Source organism: Lipotes vexillifer, unplaced genomic scaffold, assembly GCF_000442215.2.
Source record: "Lipotes vexillifer unplaced genomic scaffold, Lipotes_vexillifer_v1.1 scaffold7, whole genome shotgun sequence".
Taxonomy (NCBI): Eukaryota; Metazoa; Chordata; class Mammalia; order Artiodactyla; family Lipotidae; genus Lipotes; species Lipotes vexillifer.
Window position 1 is genome coordinate 1,988,691 of NW_006792683.1, and position 27,783 is coordinate 2,016,473.

The 27,783-nt window shown below is 34.5% G+C and overlaps 1 protein-coding gene and 1 non-coding gene across 2 annotated transcripts in view; one reads left to right on the forward strand and one right to left on the reverse strand.

Moving 5' to 3' along the window:
* Nucleotides 1-27,783, reverse strand: part of MIPOL1 (mirror-image polydactyly 1) — a 246,986-nt gene that overhangs the window by 152,225 nt on the left and 66,978 nt on the right. Inside the window, exon 9 of the mRNA XM_007465801.1 lies at nucleotides 2,175-2,282. Coding sequence (XP_007465863.1) covers nucleotides 2,175-2,282 — 108 coding nt within the window. The remainder of the gene's footprint in view (nucleotides 1-2,174; nucleotides 2,283-27,783) is intronic.
* On the forward strand, nucleotides 10,018-10,090 carry TRNAE-UUC (transfer RNA glutamic acid (anticodon UUC)). The gene has a single exon. It is a non-coding gene; the product is annotated as a tRNA-Glu (tRNA).

Below are 27,783 nucleotides of genomic sequence, written 5' to 3' on the forward strand. Positions count from 1 at the left end.
TAGGGAAAGTGTCATGCTAGCAGATTTATCTATTATATATTCCATGCTACTTCAAAAATAATGCATATAAGTGATCACCAAAAGTCTAATTTTATGCTCTTTCATAAAAATTAATTTAGAAAGAATTTCCTGGTTATTAGAATAAACAAAGACATTATTATTCAAATAGCACTAGATTACTAAAAAGTATATCCACGTATGATAATCATGTATTTTCAATAGTCATCACTTTGGAAAGTTCTATGCAATGTATGACCATTAGCTTAGATTTTTTTTTTTTTTTTTTTTTGCGGTACGTGGGCCTCTCACCGCTGTGGCCTCTCCCGCTGCGGAGCACAGCCTCAGGACGCGCAGGCCCAGTGGCCACGGCTCACGGGCCCAGCCGCTCCGCAGCATGTGGGATCCTCCTGGACTGGGGCACGAACCCGTGTCCCCTGCATCGGCAGGCGGACTCCCAACCACTGCGCCACCAGGGAAGCCCAAATTTTTTTCCAAACCTATATCTAGGACTGTTTCTTTTAGGAATTACAGCATAATGCAATAAAATAAAACGTAAAATTTTCAGCTCTCATCCTATTCAAATTTATTTATTTATATTACTTTTATTACTAATACTAATAATAGTACTACTTATGTTAACTTCCAGGTTTCTTTTGGTCTACAGTTTGCCTTCTAATTTTAATAATCTCTTAGAAATATGCATCTTTTTCTCTTCATAAATAGCAGCTGCCACTTAATTCAATTTAACATAAATACACAACCAAAAATGCCAGAATAAAGATTATGCAATTATTACGTAACTTAATCTAGAATTTTTATTTTAGGTTCTATTTTAAATAGTAATAGCCATAACATATAGAGCACATAATATCTGTCCCCTAATGCTGGTAATAAATTAGCACTCATAATGGAAGCTGTCTTTAAAAGATTACGTTACCTTTGATTTGCAAATATATATCTAAATAATTATATACTTAATTTTACTCATACAATACTAAATTCCTCAGGGTAACTGAAAAATAATCACAGTAATTCTTTTCTTTCCCATTTATTGTTCTGGTCTATATATATATTCAAGAGAAATAAAGAGAAAGTGCATTAAAGAATAATAGCAAAGTTATTACACACCCACCACTGAGAATTTCAAAATGAAGCTAAATACATTTTGTAGAAAAATCTGACTTCAACCGTATCTCATACTTTATAAACAGGTTAAAATTATTTCCACATCAAAATGTCACCATTTTTCTCAACATTGGTAGATGATTCTGGCTTAATGACTTACCCTGCTAATGACATATTTTTTCATAATCTGCAGCAAAAAATGAATTTAAGACAACAAAGTACAATACAGTCCCCTTGATAGCACATCTTTTTTTAACTGTACAATAACAACAATGATGAATCTTTTATGTTTCCTGTGGATATGTTATGTTTTATTTTTAACCCATTAATGAGAACATAAGCACTTTGAGGGCAGGGACCCCTACTATGTCACAGGCACTATGCTAGGAACTGGGGCAAAGACAAAAAAAGAGAATGAAAAGTATCTTAAGAAGAAAAGATAATTAGTAGAATTGAAATAATGTCCTTTTTCATAATTACAGGATCTATATTAAAATGAAACAGAACTTTGGTCATGATATGTACTCTTTACTTGTTACAAGTTCTGATAGAATATATTTTCTTCCTCTTTTTTTGATGTAAGTAACATTTTAAGTACTCTTTAAATTCCCAAACATATTCACATACCTTTCAAGGAATGTCAGTTCTGTGTGTTACTAATATTACAAATCATTTAGAAAATTATTGTAATAAATATTGATGTAAAGAAAAACCCCATTATTTAATTTTTTTTCTTTCAGGGTGGCCACTTTTTATTAACTACAAAAGGTAACAACATATTTTGAAATCAGAAACAGAATGAACATAAACCTAAAGTTATTATTATACCACCACTCGAAATTCAGAAAATATGTTGTTTTCATGTATACATACACGAGATAAAATAATACCATAACAGAAGGGTGCTGTATCTGTGTTTAAAGAACGGGTTGTTGGCAAACACCACAGCTCACTTCTGCTGAAATGTACACAACTGATATATGCAGCACAGAAAGCTGGCACCAGGGCTTACAACCTTAATTTGCCTGCAAGAAGGAATGGAGATTTACCTTCAGAGCACGTTCTTGATTGTTTTCAGCAGTCAGATGTCTCATGTTGTTTGCTGAAGTCTGGTTCTGCTCTTTCAGATGATGAAGCTCCTGCTCTAGCCGTTTGCACTGCCACAGGGGAAGAATCCCATTAAGTAAAGGAGTTATAGCATTTTTTTCACCAACCCACATGAATTAACGTAAATAATACCATTGTATTCTCTAAAAGACAAAGTATCCTTTGCAATAAGAATAGTAAGTTAAAAGTAATGTTGAATATGAACAAAATAATATTGTTTATAATACTCTGGCAAATTCAATTGCAATTTTCAGTTTGACTTTTATTAATCTAAATACTACCATACAAATTAGAAAAATACTTATTTCTTATACAAGTAAGATCAAACTATATTTAAAATTATTTTCTTCATTAGCCAAATGGCTTTCACTATGAATCTGCTGGCTGAATAAAAGTATACTTCTAAAAATCACAATAGGTTCTAAATAAAGTACAATATGATATTTGTGATGACTTCTTATTAATTTTTTAAAATAAAAAAATATATGAGATTTTTCACATTTTTAGAAATATCTAAAGAAACAGTTGAGAAAAAAATAACAGCCAGAGTACTACATGACTAGGAAACAACTAAGGAAACAAGTGTTTTTAATTCCTATTTTGACTAAACCTTACTTTTAAGTAAAACAAGGGATAACAAAGACGTGAAATGACATTTTGACCTACTGGCAATATATAAAAATGTAAGTAAAAAAGAAATTATAAACAAAAGCATAAATGGGCTAATAGAAGCATCTATGTTCAAAAAATCATTGAAATGTCATGCCACTTGAAAACAAAATCTTACTATAAATATATCAAACATTTTACACAATAATTGCACAGAATACAAACTCATATGCTGCATATCAGGACCATATGAAGATACAAGGGTTATTAGCAAAGGAATAAAGTACTAAATCTATCATTCAGTAAAATATTAAAAAAAAACACTCCTTAATTTATCTATTTTTAAATTAGGATATTTAACTACCGATAAGTAAGCACACATACTGATTCAAGGTCTAGACAAAGTTACTTCTACATTATCCGACAAATGGTTAACTGTCATAATGAATTAAAAATCATTATTATGATACAAAAATCAAGATGCAGTCATAATCCAAACTGGCATTGTTTAGTGCTCTAATGATGATTTCTGCCTCTGACCTTAATATTACTCTGCAATCTGTATCAGTATTTCCCAACCTTGAGTAATATACAAATTCTTTGAAAAGAAAAAGTCTTGTCAAACTCCCGATATTCACTTAAATTATATACGTAGTGATGTTTACATACTAAGGACATTTTTAAAAATTATGTGCCTAAAACCTTTGTGAGATGACATCATTTGGACTTTATTTGGAGGGGACACATGATTTATATATTTGTATTTGTCCCTTTTTAGTTTGTAACAATTAAAATACCTGGTCACAAATGCAATCAAAATACAAATGTGTTTAGTGAAGACATAAATCATGAGGCATGAAAACGAATAAGACATAGAAGCATTACAATCTACTAGACATATTCTCGATTAATCATCTACATTTTCAATTAATTTTAATACAAACGATTACATACTAACTATTTAGAATGATTTAATATGACCTATAAGGTTACAAAGGTGGGGTAGATAATTTTGGCTGTGGGAGTAAAAATATGTTTCATGGAGCAGATGACATCTGAGTTGGGCTTATTTTGGATACATAATTTTATAAGCTGAAAGAGGAGAAAGAGGAAGAATATAGGAGAGAAAGACTGAAGATAGAAATATCAGGGGTCAAGTGAGAAAGCATGAGTCATGAGTTTTCTGACCACCTATTTTTTAGTGTTTCCAAGTAAATCAGAAATGATCCAAAGATAGAAACTTCTTTCTTTCTACATGATACACACAGAAAAATTCACTCACTCTTGCTCAAGAAATAAATGTTGATTTATTTTCATTTCTTCATAAAGTTTAAATTTAACACTGACCTGGGAATCAAGCTGTGGCAAGCCAACAATAACTTTGAACTGAATAAAACCATATACAAATGCTCTTGTCAAATACATGTTTGTGACTTATACATATTCCCGAAATTGCATATTCTGTGTAATTTTTCCTAGTTTGTTTTTTTAACCAAACTCTTTAACTCTGAAATTTATTTTGAATATTTATTTATTTGGCTGTGCTGTGTCTTAGTTGCAGCACGTGGGATCTTTAGTCGCAGCATGCAGGCTCTTAGTTGCAGTATGCGTGTGGGATCTAGTTCCCTGACCAGGGATCAAACCCAGGCACCCTGCATTAGGAGCGTGGAGTCTTAACTGCTGGACAACCAGGGAAGTCCCTGAAATTTATTCTGAAGCAAAGAGCTAGAACTGTTTTTTCATTACCAAGTGCTACACTCTATTAACTATTGTCACTTTATGATTTTACATAATATTTGTAAAGTAGATAAAGACCCTACCCTTTAATTTACATCTCAAATTTTCTTGACCTTGTCACCAATTTAGTCTCTATACATCTTTATATTTAAAATTTTAAAATTTAATTGTCATTTAAATATAAAGGAAAGACAGGGAATAATACAACAGAAACTGTTGTACTGATCACTAGTATTTACTAAATGAAAATAAATTTGCTATAATTCTTTCAGATTTTTAAAATATAAAATATTAGAACTTTATCACAATTTTTTCTTTCTCCCAATCTCATTGCCATCGTTTTCTCCCTCAAGGAACCCCTATTTTGAAGTGCATTTCATTCAACCAATATTTGTTAAGCACTTACTCTGTGCTAGGCATAATTATATAAGTGGTGGTGGATACAGCATTTAACAAAATAGATAAAAATCTCTGTCCCCATGGAACTCATATTCTAGATGGGAAAAGAGACAATAAGATAAATAAATGAAATACATAATATGATAGAAGGTGAAAATGTTACGGAGAAAAACAGATTAGAAACATATGGAGTACCAAAAGGGTAGGTACGGAAATCTTTTGTAACTTTAAATATGAGAAATTTTAAGTTGAGAAAACAATATTTGAATAAAGACACTAAGAAGACAAAGCAGTAAGTCTTCAGCTCTTTGGAAGCAGTGGTTCAAGCAAAAGGAACAATAAGTGAAAGGCTCTGAAGTAGAAGCTTGTCTGGTATGCTTGAGTATTAACAGGGGGAAGAACAGCAGGAATGAAGTAAGCAAGGGAAGAATACTGGGAGATGAGGTGAGAAGAGCCTTGAGATATTACAGATAATGGCTTTTACTCTGAGTGGGAAATTTGCTGGAGGGTTGGAATAAAGAAGCACCATGATAATATAGGTTCACTCTTCCTGCTCTGTTAGGAATAGACTACAGGAAGACCAGGGAAGAAGCAGGAAATCTAGCCGAGAGGTTACTGAGTAGTCCAGGAGAGAGATGAGATGGCTCAGACTAGGATGGTAGTGAGCAGCAGTCCGACTTTGGATGTATTTTAGAAGATGCAGCTCCCCAAATTCCCTTTAAGTGGTGGTCATTCTTCTCTTCTTGTTCCTGACTTTAAAAGGAATGCTTCTATCATATAATCATTTAGATGAATTTTGTTAGATGTCACTGGTTACTTCCATTTGAATATGTGTATATGTGTAGGAAAAATAGATAATTTGGTTTACAAATATTTTATATATCAGATTGCTGGTATGTTCCTAAGTGAGACAGACCTGTATTTTTCCTTTTTTGTGCTATCCTTTCCAGTTTTGTTATCAAGGTTGGATTAGCCTCATAAAAAGTGTTTTATTTTTGGAAACAGTTTATATAAAATTATCTATTCTTATAAGAATTGGTAGAACTCCCCTATCAAACCATCTTAGCTTTACTTCTGGGTTCAAGTTCCTCTTTTCAGAGCACAGCTTTTAAAAGATCTCTCAGTGAGACATTCTGCCTAAAAATGTGATTATTTTGTTCTCGTGACACTCTTTACTAGATATAACAGTTATGACAAAAGTTGTATCTTCAGCACTTTGAAGATACTGTTCCATTGCAGTCCGGCATCTATTGTTGCTAATGTGAAGTCACTATTAGTCTGATAACCATTCTTTTATAGGTCTGTCTTTTCTCAATGGTTGCTTTAAAATCTTCTGTAGTTTAACTTTGGAGTTCTTCAATTCTACAATATGTCAAGAGGTGGATTTATTTTAATCTTCTGGATACTTTCTAGGCTTCCCAAACCTGGAAAACTCACAGCTATTATATTTTGAAATGTTACCTAGTTTCCATTTTGAAACCCTTATAGGTCATATATTAGATTTACTCATCTTCCTTTCATATCTTTATATTTTTTATATTTATTTTTGGCTGTGTTGGGTCTTCATTGCTGTGCACGGGCTTTCTCTAGTTGTGGTGAGTGGGGGCTACTCTTCGTTGTAGTACGCAGGCTTCTCACTGCGGTGGCTCCTCTTGTTGCAGAGCACAGGCTCTAGGCGCGCGGACTTCAGTAGTTGTGGCTAGGGCTCTAGAGCGCAGGCTCAGCAGTTGTGGCACACGGGCTTAGCTGCTCTGTGGCATGTGGGATCTTCCAGGACCAGGGCTCGAACCCGTGTCCCCCGCATTGGCAGGCGGATTCTTAACTGCGCCACCAGGTAAGTCACTCCTTTCATACCTTTTAATCTCTATTTCATATTTTAAATCTCTCAGTATGTGTGTGAATTCTGAGCATCTATCATTAGTGAACTGAGATTCCTGATTCTATCTTCAGCTGTGTCTATCCCTTCCTCTGTTTACTTATCTTTTAATTTCAATGACTATAGTTTTCACTTCTAGATATTTCCTTGCATTTTTTCAATTCTGTCTACCTTTTTTCACAGTGCTCTTTTTTACATGTATTACTTAATGATTTCTCTGTTTAAATACACATATTTTATACTCTTTCATATTTTCCTATTATCTCAAATTGTTAATGGTCTCTTTTAATTGTGTCTCACAGTGGACTGTTTTCTTATGTGGAGAATCCTGTTTTGGTAGAAGGTTTATATTAACCTGTGTGTGGAAGAATTGCCCAGACTGGTTTTGCATTTGCTTGTGGGGGTGACCCAAAGTTTTTATTCATCTAGGACAGGTTTTTGTTTTTTAAAAAATAAAATTTATTTATTTATTTTTGGCTGCATTTGGTCTTCGTTGCTGTGCGCGGGCACACACTCTAGTTTAGCAGCGCGTGGGGGCTACTCTTCATTGTGGTGCGCAGGCTTCTCACTGCGGTGGCTTCTCGTTGTGGAGCATGGGCTCTAGGTGAGCGGGCTTCAGTAGTTGTGGCTCGCAGGCTCAGTAGTTGTGGCTCGTGGGCTCTAGAGTGCAGGCTCAGTAGTTGTGGAGCATGGGCTTAGTTGCTTTGCAGCATGTGGGATCTTCCTGGACTGGGCTCGAACCCATATCCCCTGCATTGGCAGGTGGGTTCTTAACCACCAGGGAAGTCCCTAGGACAGGTTTTTATGTTAATGTCTTAGTTTGTGAATCCTCACCATGATGGTTATTATACTTAGTGTCCAGCCCTTTGATTTCTCAGTATAATTGTCCCCCTTTGCTCAGTCGTGACCAAAGACAAATTTCCTTGTCCCTTTCCTAAACCAGTAAGTTGTCTATTTTTCCCAGATTCCCTTATACTAAAGAGTTGTTCTTTCTATGGTTCTGGATATACATGCAAGGGTCTCCATTCAGTTCCCACCTCAAGTGATCCCATCATCATTCCTTTTAAGGGCAATAAAATCCAAGTTCCTAGCCCTTGGGATCTATATCTGGTCTTATATCCCTAGTTAACTGATCTGTTTGTAACTCTTTAGGTTTCCTTTTTCTTTTGGTTTCCTCTTCATTTTTAATCTTCACAGATTTTCTCTTTCATTCCTTCTGAAAAGATCGAGGGGAGGGTACTCACAGGCCAAGTTTGATATGAAATACTGTAACCAAAGAGATAAATATAGCTTAATAAATCTATTTTTGTGATGAGGACATTTATCTACATTGCATAGTTGGGCTCAGTTTCCATGGCCATGCAGTACAAGAGGGACAGAAGATAAGGCCCAGGGACCACTGAACGTGGCAAAGTGTCCCAAAGTGCCACACTTTCAGGTGTTAAATGATTTTCCATAATTTAATGAGTGAAAAGAAACAAGACAAATGCTATGGAAGAAGAATGTCCCTAAATTAAGTAATATATAATTTATTCTATAGTTTCAGATGGCTTCGTTTTAAACTGACACTATTAATAATAACACAATATCTTCTGTGTTCATATTCTGCCAAACATTAATGTTCTTGAAAGTTCTAATGTGTGAATTAAGACCTAGGAGGTTTCATGTTTTGTATTTTTTGTACTTAAAAATTTTTAATACTGAAATTGAATTTAAGTAAATGCTATCTGTATATTGTCAGTGCCCTTGAGAACTAGGATTCTCACCATAAGAGACAAAACATACAGATAAAAAACAAGTTAACTAAAAACACTTTAGTTCAGAACTTGAGTTGGAAGTATAAATATGAAGATACAAAGTTTTACCTTTAAAAACTGTGTGTGTGTGTATGTTGTTTGTCCATTGAGAAAGGCTAGAAACAATAGGAGACCCAGTAGTAATGAGTACCCCTAGCACCTACACTGTGGGTTCCAAGTATGATTTCTTACTAAAAATAAAGAACTTCACGGATATATTGTTGACTCCAAGTCTAGGACAAGAAATGTACAATGTGATCCAAGAACATACGTTCTTGGTGGAAGTTTTGTATTAACTATCAAAACTAAGGAAGTACCAAAGAAACTCAGAGAGGACTCATGAACTAAACTGAAAATCTCCCCCACTAGCTAAAGACAAGACAATCTGAGCATCAGATTAATATACTAAGAGATCTAGGCACTGAGATCTGTTAACAACATAGTTTTTCACAAACCGACATATGTTTCCAGATGAAACAACACAAACCACATGTAAAATAGTCTTGCTAATAAAAACTAATCTAAATCTGATCAAGCCTCTAGATCAAATCACCATACTTACAAAAGACAGAAGAGAGGAACATGTTAGATGATACTACAGAGATGCAATGAATAAACTGGGAAATGCTACAATTGATATACTTTGTTTAAAAAAATAAATTCTAAGGGAAAAAAGAGACAGAAGGGAATCTATAAATTTTAAAAAGGCTTAAGAGTCAATTCAATCATTTGCAATGTGTGATTCCTATTTAGATACAGATTCAAAACAAAGAGAAAATGTTAGGATATTTATGAGATCATTGGAATTTGAAAACTAATTGGATATCTCACAATATTAAAGAACTGTTTGTTAATATTTTTGGTATGATAATGGTACTGTAGTTATGTTTTAAACAACAGTCCACATCTTTAAGAGATACACAATAAAAGTTATAGATAAAAAGGACATTATGCCTGGGATTCCCTGCAAGATAATAATAAGGAGGAGTAAACGAGTGGGGCATATAGATAAAAAAAGATGGACAGTTGTTGTAGTAGGGTGAAAACATCACATAGGTTCATGATTCTGTGCTCTGTGAGATCACTAATAAGAAGAATTAAATTTGCCTCTGCAAACAAACGAAACTAATTCTACAATATGAGTGAGCTAAACACATAAAATATATCAAAATTTAATGGTGAATTTTTATCAAAGGATTTGACCCATATTTACTATAAGATCTGTTTTCATCAGTAATTTCCTTTTACTCATTATTGTGAATTCTGAAGAACTGTATCAAGCAGAAAATATAGTTATGATTCTGTTTTACTTTATGTTTACTTCCTGAAAGATGGACATGCCTTAAGTTTTTAACAAAAAGGGGGAATTCCCTGGTGGTCCAGTGGTTAGGACTCTGCACTTTCACTGCTGAGGGTCTGGGTTCAAACCCTGGTTGGGGAATTAAGATCCCGCAAGCCACACAGGGTGGCAAAAAAAAAAAAAAAAAGTTTTAACAAAAAGTTCTCTCTAATATTGTCTAGGTTTTTTTTTTTTTTTTTTTGCGGTACGCGGGGCTCTCACTGCTGTGGCCTCTCCCGTTGCGGAGCACAGGCTCCGGACGCACAGGCTCAGCCTGAGCTGCTGGCTCACGGGCCCAGCTGCCCCGTGGCATGTGGGATCTTCCCGGACCGGGGCATGAACCCGTGTCCCCTGCATTGGCAGGCGGACTCTCAACCACTGCGCCACCAGGGAAGCCCTAATATTGTCTAGGTTTTTAACAGCTGCTGTTTCTCCTCCTGTACAATCTCCTTTCAGTCACAAATCATGTTGATTGAGTTACAATCAAACATATTCCCACTTGGATGTTATACAACTCTTTCATTTGCAGACAAAAAATAATACCAGACTCTTCCAGTCAAAACAGAAACTAAACTTTGGTGTCAATGTAAATTATGTACTTTGAACTGCAGACGTTTGGAAGCACTTAGGATTATATGTTTTTTTCCTTTAGAAGAATTTTTAAAAATCACTTGATTTTAGATTTAAAAATAATAAATAGAATGTTTTTCTCACATTACAATAACTTGGAATAAAGAGTTTCCAAATTCAAAACGGTAACTTGTTTCTTCAAAGCCCTGGCAAAATATCAACAACTTGGTTAAATGAATAATTTATACAATACTGAAGTTTAAAAAAACCAAAGATTAAAAAAGAAAAACAATAATTATATGAATGAGTCTCTGAAAACACATATGCTACAGCTGATACACACACGTGTGAGTGTGCATGCACATGTACACACAGACAAAACATAAATTATTTAGTAAACACTCATCGAGCATGCACTAGGCAATATTATACCCACTTACAGGCAACATGCCAGAAAATAAAATGTTTCTACATATTTATATATATGATATCTTAATTATATTTATATATACCATTTCAGAAATACCATATGAAAGTAAATAACTAAGGATTTAATAACAAATACAGTAATTAATATTCATTTTAAACAATTAAATTGTTCAAAAAAGATTAAAGAAACATTTTAAATCACGTAGTAAAAGTATTATTAGTAAACATGACAATTATTTTAAAAGGTGTCAACATGTATGTAGGTACTTGTTTAGCATGCTATGCTATTAAAATATTATTTTTGTAATACTGTTTAAGATTATTACATTAGTATTCATAAAAAAGCTATTCATTTAAAAAATTATGGTTTACATCTCTGTTTCAAAATAAAGGTTAGCAAATATGATCAATGATAGTCAGTCGACTCTTAGTGAGAAATTAGTATGTGCCAGGCCCTGTTCTAAGAACTTTACATGTATTAAATCAGTCAATCTTCATGTGGACCCCGTGAATTAGATATTAGCCTGTTTGGTAGAGAAGGAAGCAGAAGCAGAGAGTAATACATACCTTCTTTAAAGTCATGCAACTAATAAGTAGGATTCAAATTCAGGCAGAATCATTGTTTATCAACAACATTTATAAGGAACACACACAGGAAAATAGTAAAAGCAATGGAAATAGCTAGAACTACAGAAAAAGTTGATGATGACATTTTAAAATTTGAACTTTGAGCATTTAGAGATTCAGTTAATTTTTAAAGTAGTAACATAAATCTGATATAACGAAGTACACAACATAGATCAGAGTGGAATATGAACTAGCCAGTATACAGGATTACTACATTTAAGTCAGTTCATTCAGACCTAATCAAGTCTAAGCTAAATTAATAAAAACCACCTTGGCAATTATTTCTCACCTTTTAATTGCACATCCTATGGCTAACATAGTATCTGAAATCATAATGCTCTTTTTAGTACTATAAAACAAAAAATTGCTATTATTTTATTGTTAGAAGTATTTTCTTTGAAATGAAGGCCTTTATAAAAGCTACATACATATATATGTATACATATATACACACACACACATTTTTACACCTATATTAGTATGTTAACAAATATACTTATGTATGCGTATACAAAAACACACATATATTTATACATACATTTATATGTATATTTATGTATGCATATGCAAACAGACCTGATATCATCAGGTCTTCACATGAAAATGTCCAAAATATCTATTTTTCCTTCATATACACTGCAAACTCCAAGAAGGTAGAGCCCACAGCAAGGTACCTAAAACACAGGTGATATTAAATATGTATTTATTGCATTACTGTATTCCCTGCTTATAAATGGCATTTACCCAATCATCCTTGCTAAACTTGAAAATCATTTTAAGCTTCCTCCTATCTTTATCCTAAAGTTGGAGTCAGTCCTATTCCTTCAACATGCTTTATTCTCTATCCCCTATGTCATACCTTTCATTCAGCCTCTAAGTTTCTCATTAACTGGCAAGTGTCATGGCTTCAGTCTGAAGCCCTTCCAAACTATCCTCTATTTTGGTAGTTCTCAAAGCTGGCTGCAAAACAATATCATCAGAGGAATTTTAAAAAAGAATGTGTATGTGTATGTGTATGTGCACATGTTTTCAGGTTGCATCTCAGAGCTAATAAATACTCCAGAAAGCTATTTCTAAAATACAACTCTGATCACACTAACTCTTACCTACCCTATCTTGATATCCTTTATTGGTTCTCTCACTGCTTACAGAGTTAGGTTTTGGAGAATGACAGTGGCGTTTCATGAGCCAGACCCATTTCATATTTTCTCATTCCTCCTTAATTACACACTTGCTCTAGTTCAGACATGATAAATTATCCACAGTCCCCAAAATATGAACATTCCTTTCAACTTTCATGCCTTTGCACAAGTTTTTATATATATATATGACTTATCCACACAGCACCAGACCCCATCTTTCCACTGGGAAGCCCTCCTGAGGAATACCATTCCTTCCTTGCTTCTATGGACTCACTGCCCTTCCTTTATGTTCTCATCTGCAACCACCTACTTAGCATTCTTGGTCACATCCACCTACAATCCCAGGGACAAATCCAGCACATAGTTTGCTGAAGGTATATAATGCATGCTTAATAAATAAATGATGTGAATTTTGTTTAAAGAAATCTTATTTTTCCTATTAATTGCCTTGTAAAATTATAGGCATGTGCCACTAGACAATATTTAGGCTATCATATACTGTATTAATAAGCATAAATGCAGCATAAGAATATAGAAATCTGAAAACATTATACTTAAACAAAAATAACTAATTTTTAAATACAGAAATATGCAAAATGTTTTGATGATGATATATAATATTTCCATCACACCAGAAAGGACTTGGTGCTTCCAATCTGCCCCCATAGCCATAGGCTACCATTATTCTGATTTGTAATTTCGTGAATTATTTCACTTGTTCTTTAACTTCAAAAAAAACAATGGGGCTTCTCTGGTGGCGCAGTGGTTGAGAATGTGCCTGCTAATGCAGGTGACACGGGTTCGAGCCCTGGCCTGGGAGGATCCCACATGCCACAGAGCAACTAGGCCCGTGAACCACAACTACTGAGCCTGCGCGTCTGGAACCTGTGCTCCGCAACAAGAGAGGCTGCGATAGTGAGAGGCCCGCACACCGCAATGAAGAGTGGTCCCCGCTTGCCACAACTAGAGAAAGCCCTTGCACAGAAACGAAAACCCAACACAGCAAAAATAAATAAATTAATTAATAAACTCCTACCCCCAACATCTTCTTTAAAAAAAAAAAAACAATGAAACCTTTAAGTTGTAATCCTTTGACTTCTTTCAATCAACATATGTATTTGAGATTCATCTATGTTTTTCTGTGCATGAGTGGGTGATTCTTTTCAGGCAAAATAATATTCCACTGTATGAATATACCATAATTCGTCCATATTCCCACTAAAGAAATGACAGTTGAGTTGTTTTTGGTATTTGGATATTATGAATGAGCTCCTATAAACATTGCTCTAAAATTCCTACAGCAAGTATATGTTTTCATTTTCCTTGGGTAAATACCTATAAATGGAATTGCTAGGTCATGAAGTAGATATTGCTCAAGTGTGTAAGAAACTGTCAAGCAGTTTTCAAATCCGGTTGTACCATTTTACATTGCCATTAGCAATGGATCAGAGTTTCAGTTGCTGCACATCCTCGCCAACATTTGCTGTTGTTGGTCTTTTTAATTTCAGATGCCACAGTGCATGTGATATGGTATCACATTTAAATTTGTGTTTCCCTGCTTACAAGTTATAGTAATCTTTTCATGTGTTCATCAGACATTTGTGAAGTTTTTTTTCCAGTCTTTGGCCAATTTTTTCTTGGGTTGTTTCTTTTTATTATCAATTTGTGGGAATTATTTAAATATACTTAATGCAAGTCCTGTGTCAGATACATGAATTGCAAATATTTTCTCCTAGGTTATGGCTTAACTTTTCATGTTCTTAAAGTTGGTTTTTGACAAGCATTAGTTTTAATTTTGTTAAAGTCAAATTTATCAATTTTTTTGTTATGGTTGGAGCTATTTCTGTCCTTTCTGAAATCCTTGCCTAACTCAATATAATAAAGATATTTACCCATGGTTTCTTACAACATCTTTAAGGTTTAAGCTTTCTTGTTTAGGTCTATAATCCACCTTGACTTTATTTTTGAGTATGGTGTGAGGGAAGAGTCAAGTTTCCTTTTAATTCTATACTGACACCCAGCTGTTCCACCACTATTGTAAATACATACCTTTCTCCAGTGGACTGACCTGATGCCTTGGTCAAAAATCAAGAGTATCACAAGCAAAAGAATGAAGTTAGACAACTTTCTTAGGACATACAGAAAAATTAACTTAAATTTGATAACAGATCTAAATGTAAGAGATAAAACTATAAAAATCTTAGGAAAAAACAGGAGTAAATCTTAGTGACGTTGGCTTCGGCATAACTTTCTAAGCCTACAAGTGACAAAAGAAAAAAGATAAATGGGACTTCATCACACTGAAAAACTTTTGTGTTGCATATGATATCATTAAGAAGTGAAAAGATTACCCACAAAAAGGGAAAAATATTTCATAAATGATACATCTGATTAAAAAACAACCTTGTATCTACAACACATAAAGAACTCTTACTATTCAATAATAAAAAGAATAACAACATAACCAAACAATGGGCAAAGGACCAGAATAGACATTTCTTTTAAGTACATAAACAAATGGCCAATAAGCACAAAAGGTAGTCAACACCATTAGCCATTAGGGAAATGTAAATCAAAACCACAATGAGGAGAATGACACCTGCAAGATGGTGGACAAACAAGCTCCAGGCCCTAGCTCCCCAATGGAAAAAAAAGTAAATAGCATATGGATTAAAGCTTTGTGGGAATTCTAGAAAACAATTAAGGATCAGCAGCAACCAGATTAACCCCCAACCAATTTGACACTCTTCAAACTGGCAGGAAAATTTGCAGCATTTTTACTTGCTCCTCCTGGACTGCCTCCATGGCACATCATAGTGATGTCAGTTGGGAGGAGGCTACCCAATTTTCAGTTCCTCCTTTGGATGGAACAAAAGAGAGGCACTTGTTTCCAACATACTTGTCTGTCTAGGGGCTGCCCCAGGCACTTGTTTCTGTCTTTCCTGAACTGAAGTACTTATGGCAACGATGGCATGGTTTGGATATTAGGTTGGAGGTTGGCAAAAGCTGTAGTGAATGCCGCAGTGATTGAGAGCTATGGGGGAAATGTAGAGCCGTGCTGTCTGGAGTCAAGAGATTATTAGCAGAGGACTACAATACATACCAAAGGCTTTGTGAAGAAGCAAGTGTGAGACTCTAAGAGAAATAAGACATTTAAAAGCAGACAAGTATACAGACGAATTGGAATAAAAGTGCACACATGGGCCCAGGGAAGATACATCTCCAGAAAAGGCTCAAGAGGATCTTCAGTCATCAGAGCAGGCTGATTAGTGAAAGTCTTCTGCACAGAGCCAGTCTACAGAGAATGCGAGATGTGGATATTATTTCAAATGCCCAATTTTCAACAAAAAAATCAGAAGGCATACAAAGAAACAGGGAATCACAGCCTATCTGAAAGAACAAAATAAATCCACAGAAACCAATCTTAAAGAAACACAGGTCTCAAACTTACTGGACAAAGAGTTTAAACCACTGTCTTAAGTATGATCAATGAGCTAAAGGAGAACATGAACAGAAAACTAAACAGTATCAGGAAAACAACACATGAACAAAATGAGGATATTAACAAAATGAAAGAATTATTTTTAAAAAGAACCTAACAGATATTTGGGGCTGGAAAACACAATACCTGAATTGAAAAATTCACTAGGGTGGTTCAACAGCAGACTCAAACAAGCAAAAAGAATCAGTAAACCTGAACAAAGATAATTTGAAATTATAGTGTCTGAGGAAAAAATAAAAAAAAAAGAAAAGTAAATAGAGCCTAAGGGACTTATGTTTCTATCAAGTGGACTAATATACACATTATGAAATTCAAAGAAAGAGAGAGAGAAAGGGGATAGAGAGCTTATTTAAAGAAATAATGGCTGAAAACTTCCCAAATTTGAGCAAACACAGGATATAAAAATACATGAAACTCAACTACCTCCAAGTAGAATAAATGTAAAGAGACTTGTACCAAGATACATTATAATCAAACTGTTGAAAGTCAAAGACAGATAATCTTGAAAGCAACAAGAGAAATGCAACTGTTCATGTACAAGGAATCCTCAATAAAATTATCAATTGATTTCTCAGGAGACACTTTGCAGGCTAGAAGGCAGTGGGATGATATATTTAAATTGCTGAATGAAACAAACAAACAAACAAACAACCCTGTCAAATGAGGATTTCATATCTGGCAAAAATATCCTTCAAAAATGGGGCAAAATTAAGACATTCTCAGATAAACAAAACCTGAGGAAGTTCATTAACATTAAATCTGCTCTAACAAAAAATGCTAAAGAGAGTCTTTTGAGTTCAAATGAAAGGACAGTACAGAATAGCTAAAAGCCATATGAAAATACAAAAGTTATCCAGTAAAGGTAAGTACACAAATATAAAAAATCTTTATTACTGTAATTTTGGTTTGTCACCCCACTTTTTATTCTTTTATAGGATTTAAAGACAAAAGCATAGGATACTTAGAAATCTATGTTAATGAGTACATAATATATAAAGATGTAATCTGTGACAACAATAACATAAAGTGGGGGAATAGAGCTTTAAAGGAGTATAGTTTTTTATGTGATTAAAGTTATCAGTTTAAAACAGATTGTTATAACTTTTAGGATATTTTATGTTTCCCCATGGTAACCACAAAGAAAATATTTACAGAATATACACAAAAGGAAATCAGAAGGGAATCAAAGCACATCACTATAAAAAATCAACTGAAAACAAAGGAAGGCAGTAAGGGCTGAAATGAGAGACAAAGAAGCTATAAGATGTACCAAAAACAATGAATAAAATGGCAATAGTAAGCCCTTTTCTATCAGTTATTACTTGAAATGTAACTAGACTAAATTCCTCAATCAAAAGACAAAGATGGGCAGAATGGATTAAAAAGCCAGAATCCAACTATATGCTGTCTACAAGAGACTAACTTTAGATCTAAAGACATGCATGGGTTGAAAAAGATACTCCATGCAAATAGTAGCCAACAGAGAGCAGGGTGGCTATACTAACATTGAGCAAAACAGACTTTGTCAAAACCTGGTACAAAAGACAAATAAGGACAATATATGATAAAATGGTTACTCCACCAAGAAAACATAACAATAACATGGAGGCTTCACACTTCCTGATTTCAAAACTTATTACAAAGCCACAATAATCAAAAGAGTGTGGCATTGGCATAAAGACAGACATGTAGGCCAATGGATTAGAATAGAAAGCCTTGAAATAAACCCTTGTATACATGGTGAAAATTTTTTTCCCAAGGTTACCAAGACCATCCAATGGAGGAAAAGACAGTCTTTTAAAGAAATGGTGCTGAGAAAACTGGATATACACATGCAGAATAATGAATCTGGACCTCTACTTTACACCATATTCAAAATTAACTTAAAATGGATCAAAGACCTAAATAAATGTAAGAGGTAAAGCTATACAACTTCTAGAAGAAAACATAAGGGAAAAAGTTCAGGATACTGGGTTTGTCAATGACTTCCTGGATATGATACCAAAAGCACAGGCAACAAAAGACAAAACAGATAAACTGGACATCAAAATTAAGAACTTTTGTGCATCAAAGAACACAACAGACTGAAAATGCCTCCCATGGAACAGGTGAAAATATCTGTAAATCACATACCTGATAAAGGTTACTATCTAGAATACATAAATAACTCCTATAACTCAAAAACAAAAACACCAAACCTGATTAAAAAGTGGGCAAAGAACTTGAATAGACATTTCTCCAAAGAAGATATAAAAATGGCCAATAAACATATGAAAAGATGTTCACCCTTACTAATCATTATGGAAATACAAATCAAAACCACCTAATATACTACCTTACACCTATTAGGATGGCTATTATAAAACAAAAAACCCAGAAAACAACAAGAGTCAGTAAGTATACGGAAATTGGAAGGCTTGTGCACTGCTGACGGGAATGTAAAATGATGCAGCCACTATGGATAACGGTATGACAGTTTCTTAAAAAAAGTAAAAATAGAATTACCGTATGATCTAGCAATTCCACTTCTGGGTGTATACTCAAAAGAATTGAAAGCAGGGCCTCAAGATATATTTGTACACCATGTTCACAGCAGCATTTTTCACAATAGCCAAAAGGTAGAGGCAACCCAAGTGTCCACTGATGGATGAACAGATAAATATAACGTGGTATATACATAAAACAGAATATTATTCAGCCTTCAAAATAAAGGAATTCTGACACATTCTACAATATTGAGGACACCATGCTAAGTAAGTGAAATAAGCCAGTCACAAAAAGACAAATACAATCATCAAAATGTTAAATATAGAGTTGCCATATGACCCAGAAATTCCACTTTCAGATATACACCCAAGAGAAATGAAAATATACGTCCACACAAAAACTTTAAATGTATGTTCAGAGTAGAATTACTTGTAATAAACACAAAGCAGAAATAAATGTCCATCAACTGACAAATGAATAACAAAATGTGATATATCCATATTATTTCTTGGCAATTTAAAAAGGATTAATTTAGCAATAAAAGTACTAATACATGCTACCACATGAACGAACTTTAAGTGCATTATACAAAGTGAAAGAAGCTAATCAAAAAAGACCACATATTGTATGATTCCATTACATAAAATGTCTAGAATAGGTAAATCCATGGAGACAGACACTAGATTACTGGTTGCCTAGGGCTGGTGGAGGGCTGTTTTGGTGGAATGAACGGGAATGACTAATAATGAGTACAGAGTTTCTTTTGGGATGATAAAAATATCCTAAAATTGTGTGAATGTACAACTCTGTGAATACAGTAAAAATGCTGAATTGTAACTTTAAATGTGTGAACAGCATGTAAATCTCAATAAAGCTATTAAAATGTAAAAAAAATTAAGGGACTATATACGAGATCTGTTTCTGGGCTCTCTACACTGTTCCACTGATTTGTGTATGCAGAAAGCACAGTCTTGACTATTGTAGTTTTAGAGCAAGTCTTGAAATCAGATAGCATGAGTGCTCTAATTTCATTCTTTTACACTATTCAGCAATCATAATTGGTTCTCTCTGTAACTGCTAGACAATCTAGACAAAATCATTAACATTGTAGAAGGCTTGACTTTTCATTCACTTTGACCTAAAGTGAAATTTATAAAACAATCAACAAATGCAGAATACACATGCTTCTCAAAGGAACAGTAAGGACTATGCTGGACCTTAAGATATATCACAATAAATTTGAAAAGATTGAAATCACAGAGTATATTTCTGCTCACAAGGGAACTAAATGAGAAATTAACAAGAATAAGATATCTAGAATATCTCTAAATATTTGGAGGTTAAACATTGTTAGACTGCCTGATATTGTTCCATAGATCACTGAGATTGTATTCTTTTATTTTCATTTTTTCCTCCTTTCTTCAGGTTGGATAAATTCTAGAGATCTGTCTTCAAGTTCACTAACCTTTCATTGTATGGTCTCTAAACTGTTATTAAGCCTGTCCACTGAAGTTTTCATATCAGGTGTTACAATTTTAGCTTTACAATTAAGCTCTTTCTAGAGTCTCATTTCCTTGCTGATATTACCCATCAGTTCACTCACTGGGATCACCCTTCCTTTAAATCTTTTAAGGAACTTAGAATAACTTCTTCAAAGTACGTTTCTGCAATTTCTAAAATACTGAGGTATGTCAAGACTTGTTTCTGTTGACTATATTTTCTCTGGACTGTGGGTCACATTTATCTGCTTCTAGTATTTTTAATTATATGCTGGTCATTGCAGGTGGCTCATTGTAAGGTACCTAGATTATGTTGTCTTTATTTGAAGAATGCAGATTTTTCCTCTAGCAGAGTTAAGTTATTGCTGGATTCCTTTGCACCTATCAAATTTATTTTTATAATTTATTTGAGCAGGTCTATTCCAGTTTTGAACTTAATCCTAGGGCCTGACTCCTAAACTAGAGCTGCTCTGTCTGATATGGTAGCCAGAAGGCACATGTGGCTATTAAGATTTAAATATACATTAATTAAAACTAAATAAAATTTAAAATAAATTATTCTTTTGCACTAGCCACATTTAAAGTGCTCAAGAACCAAATGTAGTCCATGGCTACCAAACTGAACAATGCAGAGACATTTCCATTATTGTAGAATGTTCTATTAAACAGCATTGCATTCAGGCTTGGTCCTTAACCCAAGGAAGAATCAATTGAATGACCAAGGTTCTCAGCAATGGACTTACTTCTTTTAACTCACAGCACTCTGGCAGTGCTTTTAAACCACTTGTGTGCAAGCCTTGTGCATTCACTGCAAAAGTCTTGGACAAGGACTGAAGGTGAATAAACACACAGATACCTGGTGTTTCCACTCTAGCCTCCCTCCAAACATATGGGCATAGTTTCCTCTGATCTAATATCATCTCCTGCAAGTTTCAGCTATTTCAAGTACCTGGACTTAAATTTCTTCTTTTTTAGTGCAGGAAGACCACTGCTCTGCCTGAGTTCTACCTTCCTGAGTCAGCAAGAGTAACTCCCAGGCACAATACCAGGGAGATCACTGAGCTCACCTCTGTGCATTCCCAAGCAGCCTGTTGTTCACACATTTTTTTCCAATTTTATAATTGTTTTTTGAGGGAACACAAGATTGGTAATAATTACTCTGACATGACAAGAAGTCTCTATTGCTTTTCAAGGGACCAAAGGCAATTTTTCCCTAATAAGGAAAAGGTTCCTGCAGTATAGACTGGAATGATAAGTTTTCATTTATTTCAAACTGACTTGACACCCAATGAAACTCTTCTCTTCCAATTTCCTATAACTTTCAATATATCTTTTCCTAGTATCTGTAAAACTGGTTATTTTCTATAATAGTTAACAGAAAATGAAATTAGGTACATAAATTCCTAAACATTTCCTTAGTAGAAAATTTCCTCCAGGTTTTGCAATAATATGTAAATGATAATAATTACTGAATTATGAGTAAACTAAAAGTAAATTAGTAATAGTGTTTACTTAGCTTCTAATAACTAGACACTGCTGACCTACCAAATGTGATTACTGAAGTGGAGAGTTATGAAATTACCTTTTCTGGATTTTAATTAGAACATATCTAGAAATGATTACCAACATTTGAGCTGTTAATAACGTAAGAAACTAAAAGAGATTAAAAATGCAAGTAATACTTCCCTGAATAGAAAAGTAAGCCAAAACTAACTTATCATTTGTCCATTCAACCTACCCCTCTCTGATCTCTCTTGCCCAGTATCCTAATTCTCTGGCTGTGTATTCTAACTGGCTGTGTATAATGGCACATTGTTCTGGGAGTAAAAAAAGGGAAGAGTAGGTTGATAAATCCAAGGGAGTATTCTAAACATGTTGCCCAAAAAATGAAGAAGGGAGAAAAATAAAAGCCACAGAGTCCCTTGATTTCAGTAGTATCTGCTGTGCTGGAAAGAGGCACCCCTCCCACCACACCCACAACTTCTCAGGATCTCAATTTGCTGGGGTAGCCTTCAGATCTAATAAAAAGAAAATGGCAATCTAACACTGAGGCTATTATATCTCACATCTAATGTATGCATTGTTTATTATGTCAATAATTACTAATTATATGGATTCATAATTACTTAATACATTAAAGTTGAATTAGAAATGTGTTTATATAAAATTTAAGAAAAGTTGGTTTGTACTTTCCAGATGTTTTAGGATGATCACCTAAAATCTTAAATAGATTTGAGATTACAATTCTAGTCATTAAATTAAAGGTTACAGGGACTTCCCTGGTGGCACAGTGGTTAAGAATCCACCTGCCAATGCAGGGGACACGGGTTCAAGCCCTGGTCCAGGAAGATCCCATATGCCATGGAGCAACTAAGCCCCTACACCACAACTACTGAGCCTGCGTTCTGGAGCCCGTGAGCCAGAACTACAGAGCCCACCAGCCACAACTACTGAAGCCCGCGTGCCTAGAGCCCGTGCTCCACAACAAGAGAAGCCACCATAATGAGAAGCCTGCTCACCGGAACAATGAGTAACCCCCGCTCACCGCAACTAGAGAAAGCCCACATACAGCAACGAAGACCCAACGCAGCCAATAAATTAATTAATTAACTTAAAAAGTTACAATTCAAAGTTAATAACACTTCCTTTTCAATTTCAATAACTCTAGAACTGCTTTGAATTTTTGTTTTGTTATGAATTATATCAGAAAATTACTGCATTTCTAGTTTAATAGGAATAACCAGAAATAATGAACAGTATAACAATATTTTATAACTGAAATAATTAAAATAAAGATAACTATAAAATTACTACATAAAAGAGATCTAATCTAGCTTATGCAATTTCTATAATCTCTTCAGTGCTGCAAAGGCATTTATTTCTAACATGATGACTTTACTTCTCCGGCTAATGCCATGACTAGGATATGGTACTGTGATCCTTTTTGTACAGTTATAACCTTGTAATGCTGAACCTTGTAGTTAGCTAATGGTCAGGAAAACAAAATTCAGTAAATAATACCATTGTAATGAATTGGTTCTTAAGTAAACTTCAATGGATTTTCTCCAAATCCACAAACAAACAACAGTATAACCTAAATGTTAAGTTGGCAGTTATTGCACAGAATAATAGAGATGCTTCTTACACTATTGTAAAACACAAGGCAGAGTTCAGGAAATAGTATTAGTACACACAGGATGATAGCCTCAGTTTAATAGTTTATTAAGGTCTTTTTTCAGTTTTTGGGTTCCTGGAATCACAGATGCCTCCTCCTCTTGGTTTGAAAACTTTGTTTGTTTGCTATTATAAATGCTGTCATCTCAATAGAACTGTCAATTACTTAAGTGCTCATTCTTAATTTTCTTCTTGTATAATGTGTGTTGTCCAAACATTGTTAAATCCTAACAGAAGCCACTTCAACTTCTAAGATTACAACAGGATAAAAACTAAAAAACTGTGTGATAAAGCAAAGTATCAACAAGTTGAAAATTATATAAAAGTCATTCTCTTTGAGAGATAAGACTAATTATCTTTGAATATGTAAATATAACTAATGTTCTCCATAGGAAACCAGTAAATACTTGTGGACTGGTTTAGTGATGACTATAAGAAATGCTTTGGAAACTTGGGACAATTCTCAGGACACTTCCTAGTTTTTCAATGGAGTCAATCATTTCACCTATTTTTATTTATTTATTTGGCCATGCCAGGTAGCTTGCAGGATATTAGTTCCCCAACTAGGGATTAAACCCATGCCCCGTGCAGTGGAAGCACAGGGTCCTAACCACTGGACCACCAGGGAATTCCCCATTTCACCTATTTTAAAAAAATGTTTAAATGTTCTTGAAACTGTTTTATTAATATGCACATGCAAAGCCAGGAACATCATCCAAACTATTTAGCAGTGATTAACTTAAGAGCAATCTCAGTGAAAAATAAGTCTACATTATATTCAGCTCCCTAAAGTCAACTAAAACTTGGAATTCTCTTCTGGCTTAGCTCTTTCTCTTACCTACCCTCCTTGTACTTTTGGCATTATGGAGCTTGGAAGTACTTTTTTATTGCCAAGATACTTCCATACATTCTTAAGCTTAATCCCTTTATTTCCTCAGCTCAATAAAAAACCACCTCACTTCCAGTGACAATTTCGTCTGCACCCTCTCTAGTACAGCGTACTCTTCTTTCACATACTGTTACTTCAGAAGCAGAAAAAAAGTATATGTATTTTTCCTGGTTCCCAACTGTCATTTCCAGCCCACTAATCCTTCATTAAACAACCTTTTCAATTTTGAAATTTCTGTTATCCATTCATAATGCGTGGTCCACAGGCTAGTAGTGGTCTGAAACTGATACTGCCATGAAGCTAGTACTAAAATTCAGAAGAAGCAATTAAACATTTTATAGGAATTTCATAGAGCAAACTTTATGGCTTTGAACCCATTAAAAGAATGTTTGCTTGAATCTTGCATGTCTATATATTTCTTTGTTTCATTTTTTGATAAGTCATTTTTATTATGTTATAAAAGTAGTGGTTCATAACACATTGGAAAAACTTTTTTTTAAACTGGTTTTCACCACAGACAGTTTGAGAAGCACTGATTTGGATGACTTGCTTCTCATCTGTACCACTGTGATTTGACAACAAAGGTTACTTTCCCACATTAAAACATTTTTTTTCTTGTCAATATTCTAGACAAAAAAGCAAGAATCACCAATACAACACTGTAGCCTCACAATTTCTTGACTAATTTATTCCAATAACATTTACCTTCAAGCAATGACCCCAGCCATATCCTCTCCTTAGTCCTCTTTAATCCTTAACTCTGAAACTCTGCTCTTGGATCACAAACTTTCATTCTCCTACCTTCTTACCAAAACTGCTCTTTACTGTTCTTACTGGGATAAACACTTTGTCCGGATATGGATTTGCTTTCCTGAATACAATGCTTATTCAAACACAGCCATCCATGGACTTACAGAATGCCTTACATATCACCATGAGATTCCACACAACATTGTTCTGATCAAGGAACTCACTTCATAGCACATGAAGTGTCGCAATGGGCTCATGCTCATGAACACTGATCTTACCAAGTTCTGCATCATCCTGATGCAGCTAGCTTGATAAAACAGTGGAATGGATTTTTGAAGACTTGATTATAGTGCCAGATATGTGGCAATACCTGGTGGGGCTAGGATAAGGTTCTCCATGACATTGTATATGCTCTAAACTAGAACCCAATATATAGTACTTTTTCATCCACAGCCAATATTCACAGGTCCAGGAATCAAGGGGTTGAAATGGGAGTGGCTTCATTCATTATTACCCATAGTGATCCAATAGCAAGATTTTTGCTTCCCATCTCTGCAAACTGAGATTCTGTTAATCCAGAGGTCTTAGTTCCAAAGGGAGAAAAACTTCCACCTAGTGACATAACAAAAATTCCATTAAACTGGAAGTTGAAACTGTTACCTGGTCACTTAGGGCTCCGCATGCCTCTGAATCAATATGTAAGGAAGAAGGTTAATGTACTGGCTGGGGTAACTAATCCTGACTACCCAGGGGAAACAGAGTTGCTACTATACAATGGAGGTAAGGAGGAATATATCTAGAATACAGGAGACCCCTTGGGGCATCTCATAGCCATCTTATGTATTATATCCATCTATATCTAGTGACTACGTCCTTAAAAAATGAGGGTTAAATAAAGATACATGCAGATAAATGAGAACTGAAGTAAACAAGAGCACATGTGTATTAGAGAAGAGAAAGAGAGAGAGAGAGAGAGAGAGAGAGGAAAAAGGAAGGAAGGAAGGAAGGAAGGAGGGAGGGGGAAGGAAGGGCTAAAAGATGTTATTCAAGTTAGGGAAAATAACAAAAAAGGACAATTCATTCCAACATGAAGAAACAGAGAGTATCTAAAATCAGTGATGGATAAACACAGAAGAGTATATTTTTAATTCTCATAATTTCTTTAAAAGACAATTTATTATTTGAATCAAAATAAATATAAAAAATATAAAAATATATGTCAATATATCAAAAGGATGAAGGCAAGTGAAATTTTACTGTTTTGAGATTCTTAAATTTAAACCATGTGATACATTATTAATATCAAGAAGATTGTGAGAAATACCATGGATTTAAAAAAAAAAAACTAAAAACTGTTAAGATGTCAATCCCCCTCCACTCCAATGATCTACTGATTCAACACAATCTAATCATAATCCCACCAGGCTTTTTATAGAAATTGAAATTCTGATTTTAATATTTATAGGAAAATACAAAGAATCTACAATAACAAAAACAACCTTAAAAAAGAACAAAGTTGGAGGACTTTCAATGCCTAACATCAAAATTTATAGCAATCAATGCAGTGTGGCATTGGCATAAGCATAGAAAAATAGATCATTAAAATAGAATAGTATGTCCACAAATAGATATATATGGTCAATTAATTTTCAAAAAATGACACCAAAGCCATTCAATGGGGTAAAAAACCACCTTTCAACAAGTAGTGCTGGAACAACTGAATATTAACTTGTTCAGAAAATGATCCTGAATCTTATACTATACACAACAATTAACTCAAAGTAAATCACTGATTAAAAACTAAAACAATAAAGCTTGTAGAGGAAAACACAGGACAATATCTTTGTGATCTTGGGGTGAGGAAACATTTCTTAGACAAGATACATTAAAATACTGATATATAAGACTTCATCAAAATTGAAAACCACTGTCCATCAGAATATAAAATTAAGAAAATGAATAAGCAAGAAAAGACTAGGAGAAAATATTTTTACTACATATATCTGACAACTGACTTTATCTAGAATATACAAAGAACACCAACAAATCAATAAAAAGTCAAATCACCCTATTAAAATATAGGCAAAAGACTTGAACAGATGTTCAAAAAGGAAAACATATAAATGATCGATAAGCACATAAAAAAGTGTTCAACATTATTAGTCATTGGGAGATGTGAATTAGAACCACAATGATATATATATTACTAGACACCGAATAAAATAATTGTAATTAAAAATACTGACAACAATTGTTGGTGAGTATATGGATCAATCAGAACTTCCATAAATTGCTGCTGAGACTGTAAAATGATACAGCAACTTCAGTGAACAATTTGTGACCCAGCAATTCCACTTTTAGGTTTTTAACCAAGAGAATGAAAACTTACGTCCATGAAAAGACTTGTACAAGAATTCTCATAGTAGCCTTAGTCATAAGGGACAAAATGGAATACTACTTATCAACAAAAAGGAAAGAACTACTGATACAAATAGCAACATGGGGCTTCCCTGGTGGCCCAGTGGTTGAGAGTCCGCCTGCCGATGCAGGGGACGCGGGTTCGTGCCCTGGTCTGGGAGGGTCCCACATGCCGCGGAGCGGCTGGGCCCATGAGCCATGGCCGCTGAGCCTGCACATCCCGAGCCTGTGCTCCGCAAGGGGAGAGGCCGCAACAGTGAGAGGCCCGCATACCGCAAAAAAAAAAAAAAAAAAAAAGAGAAACAGGG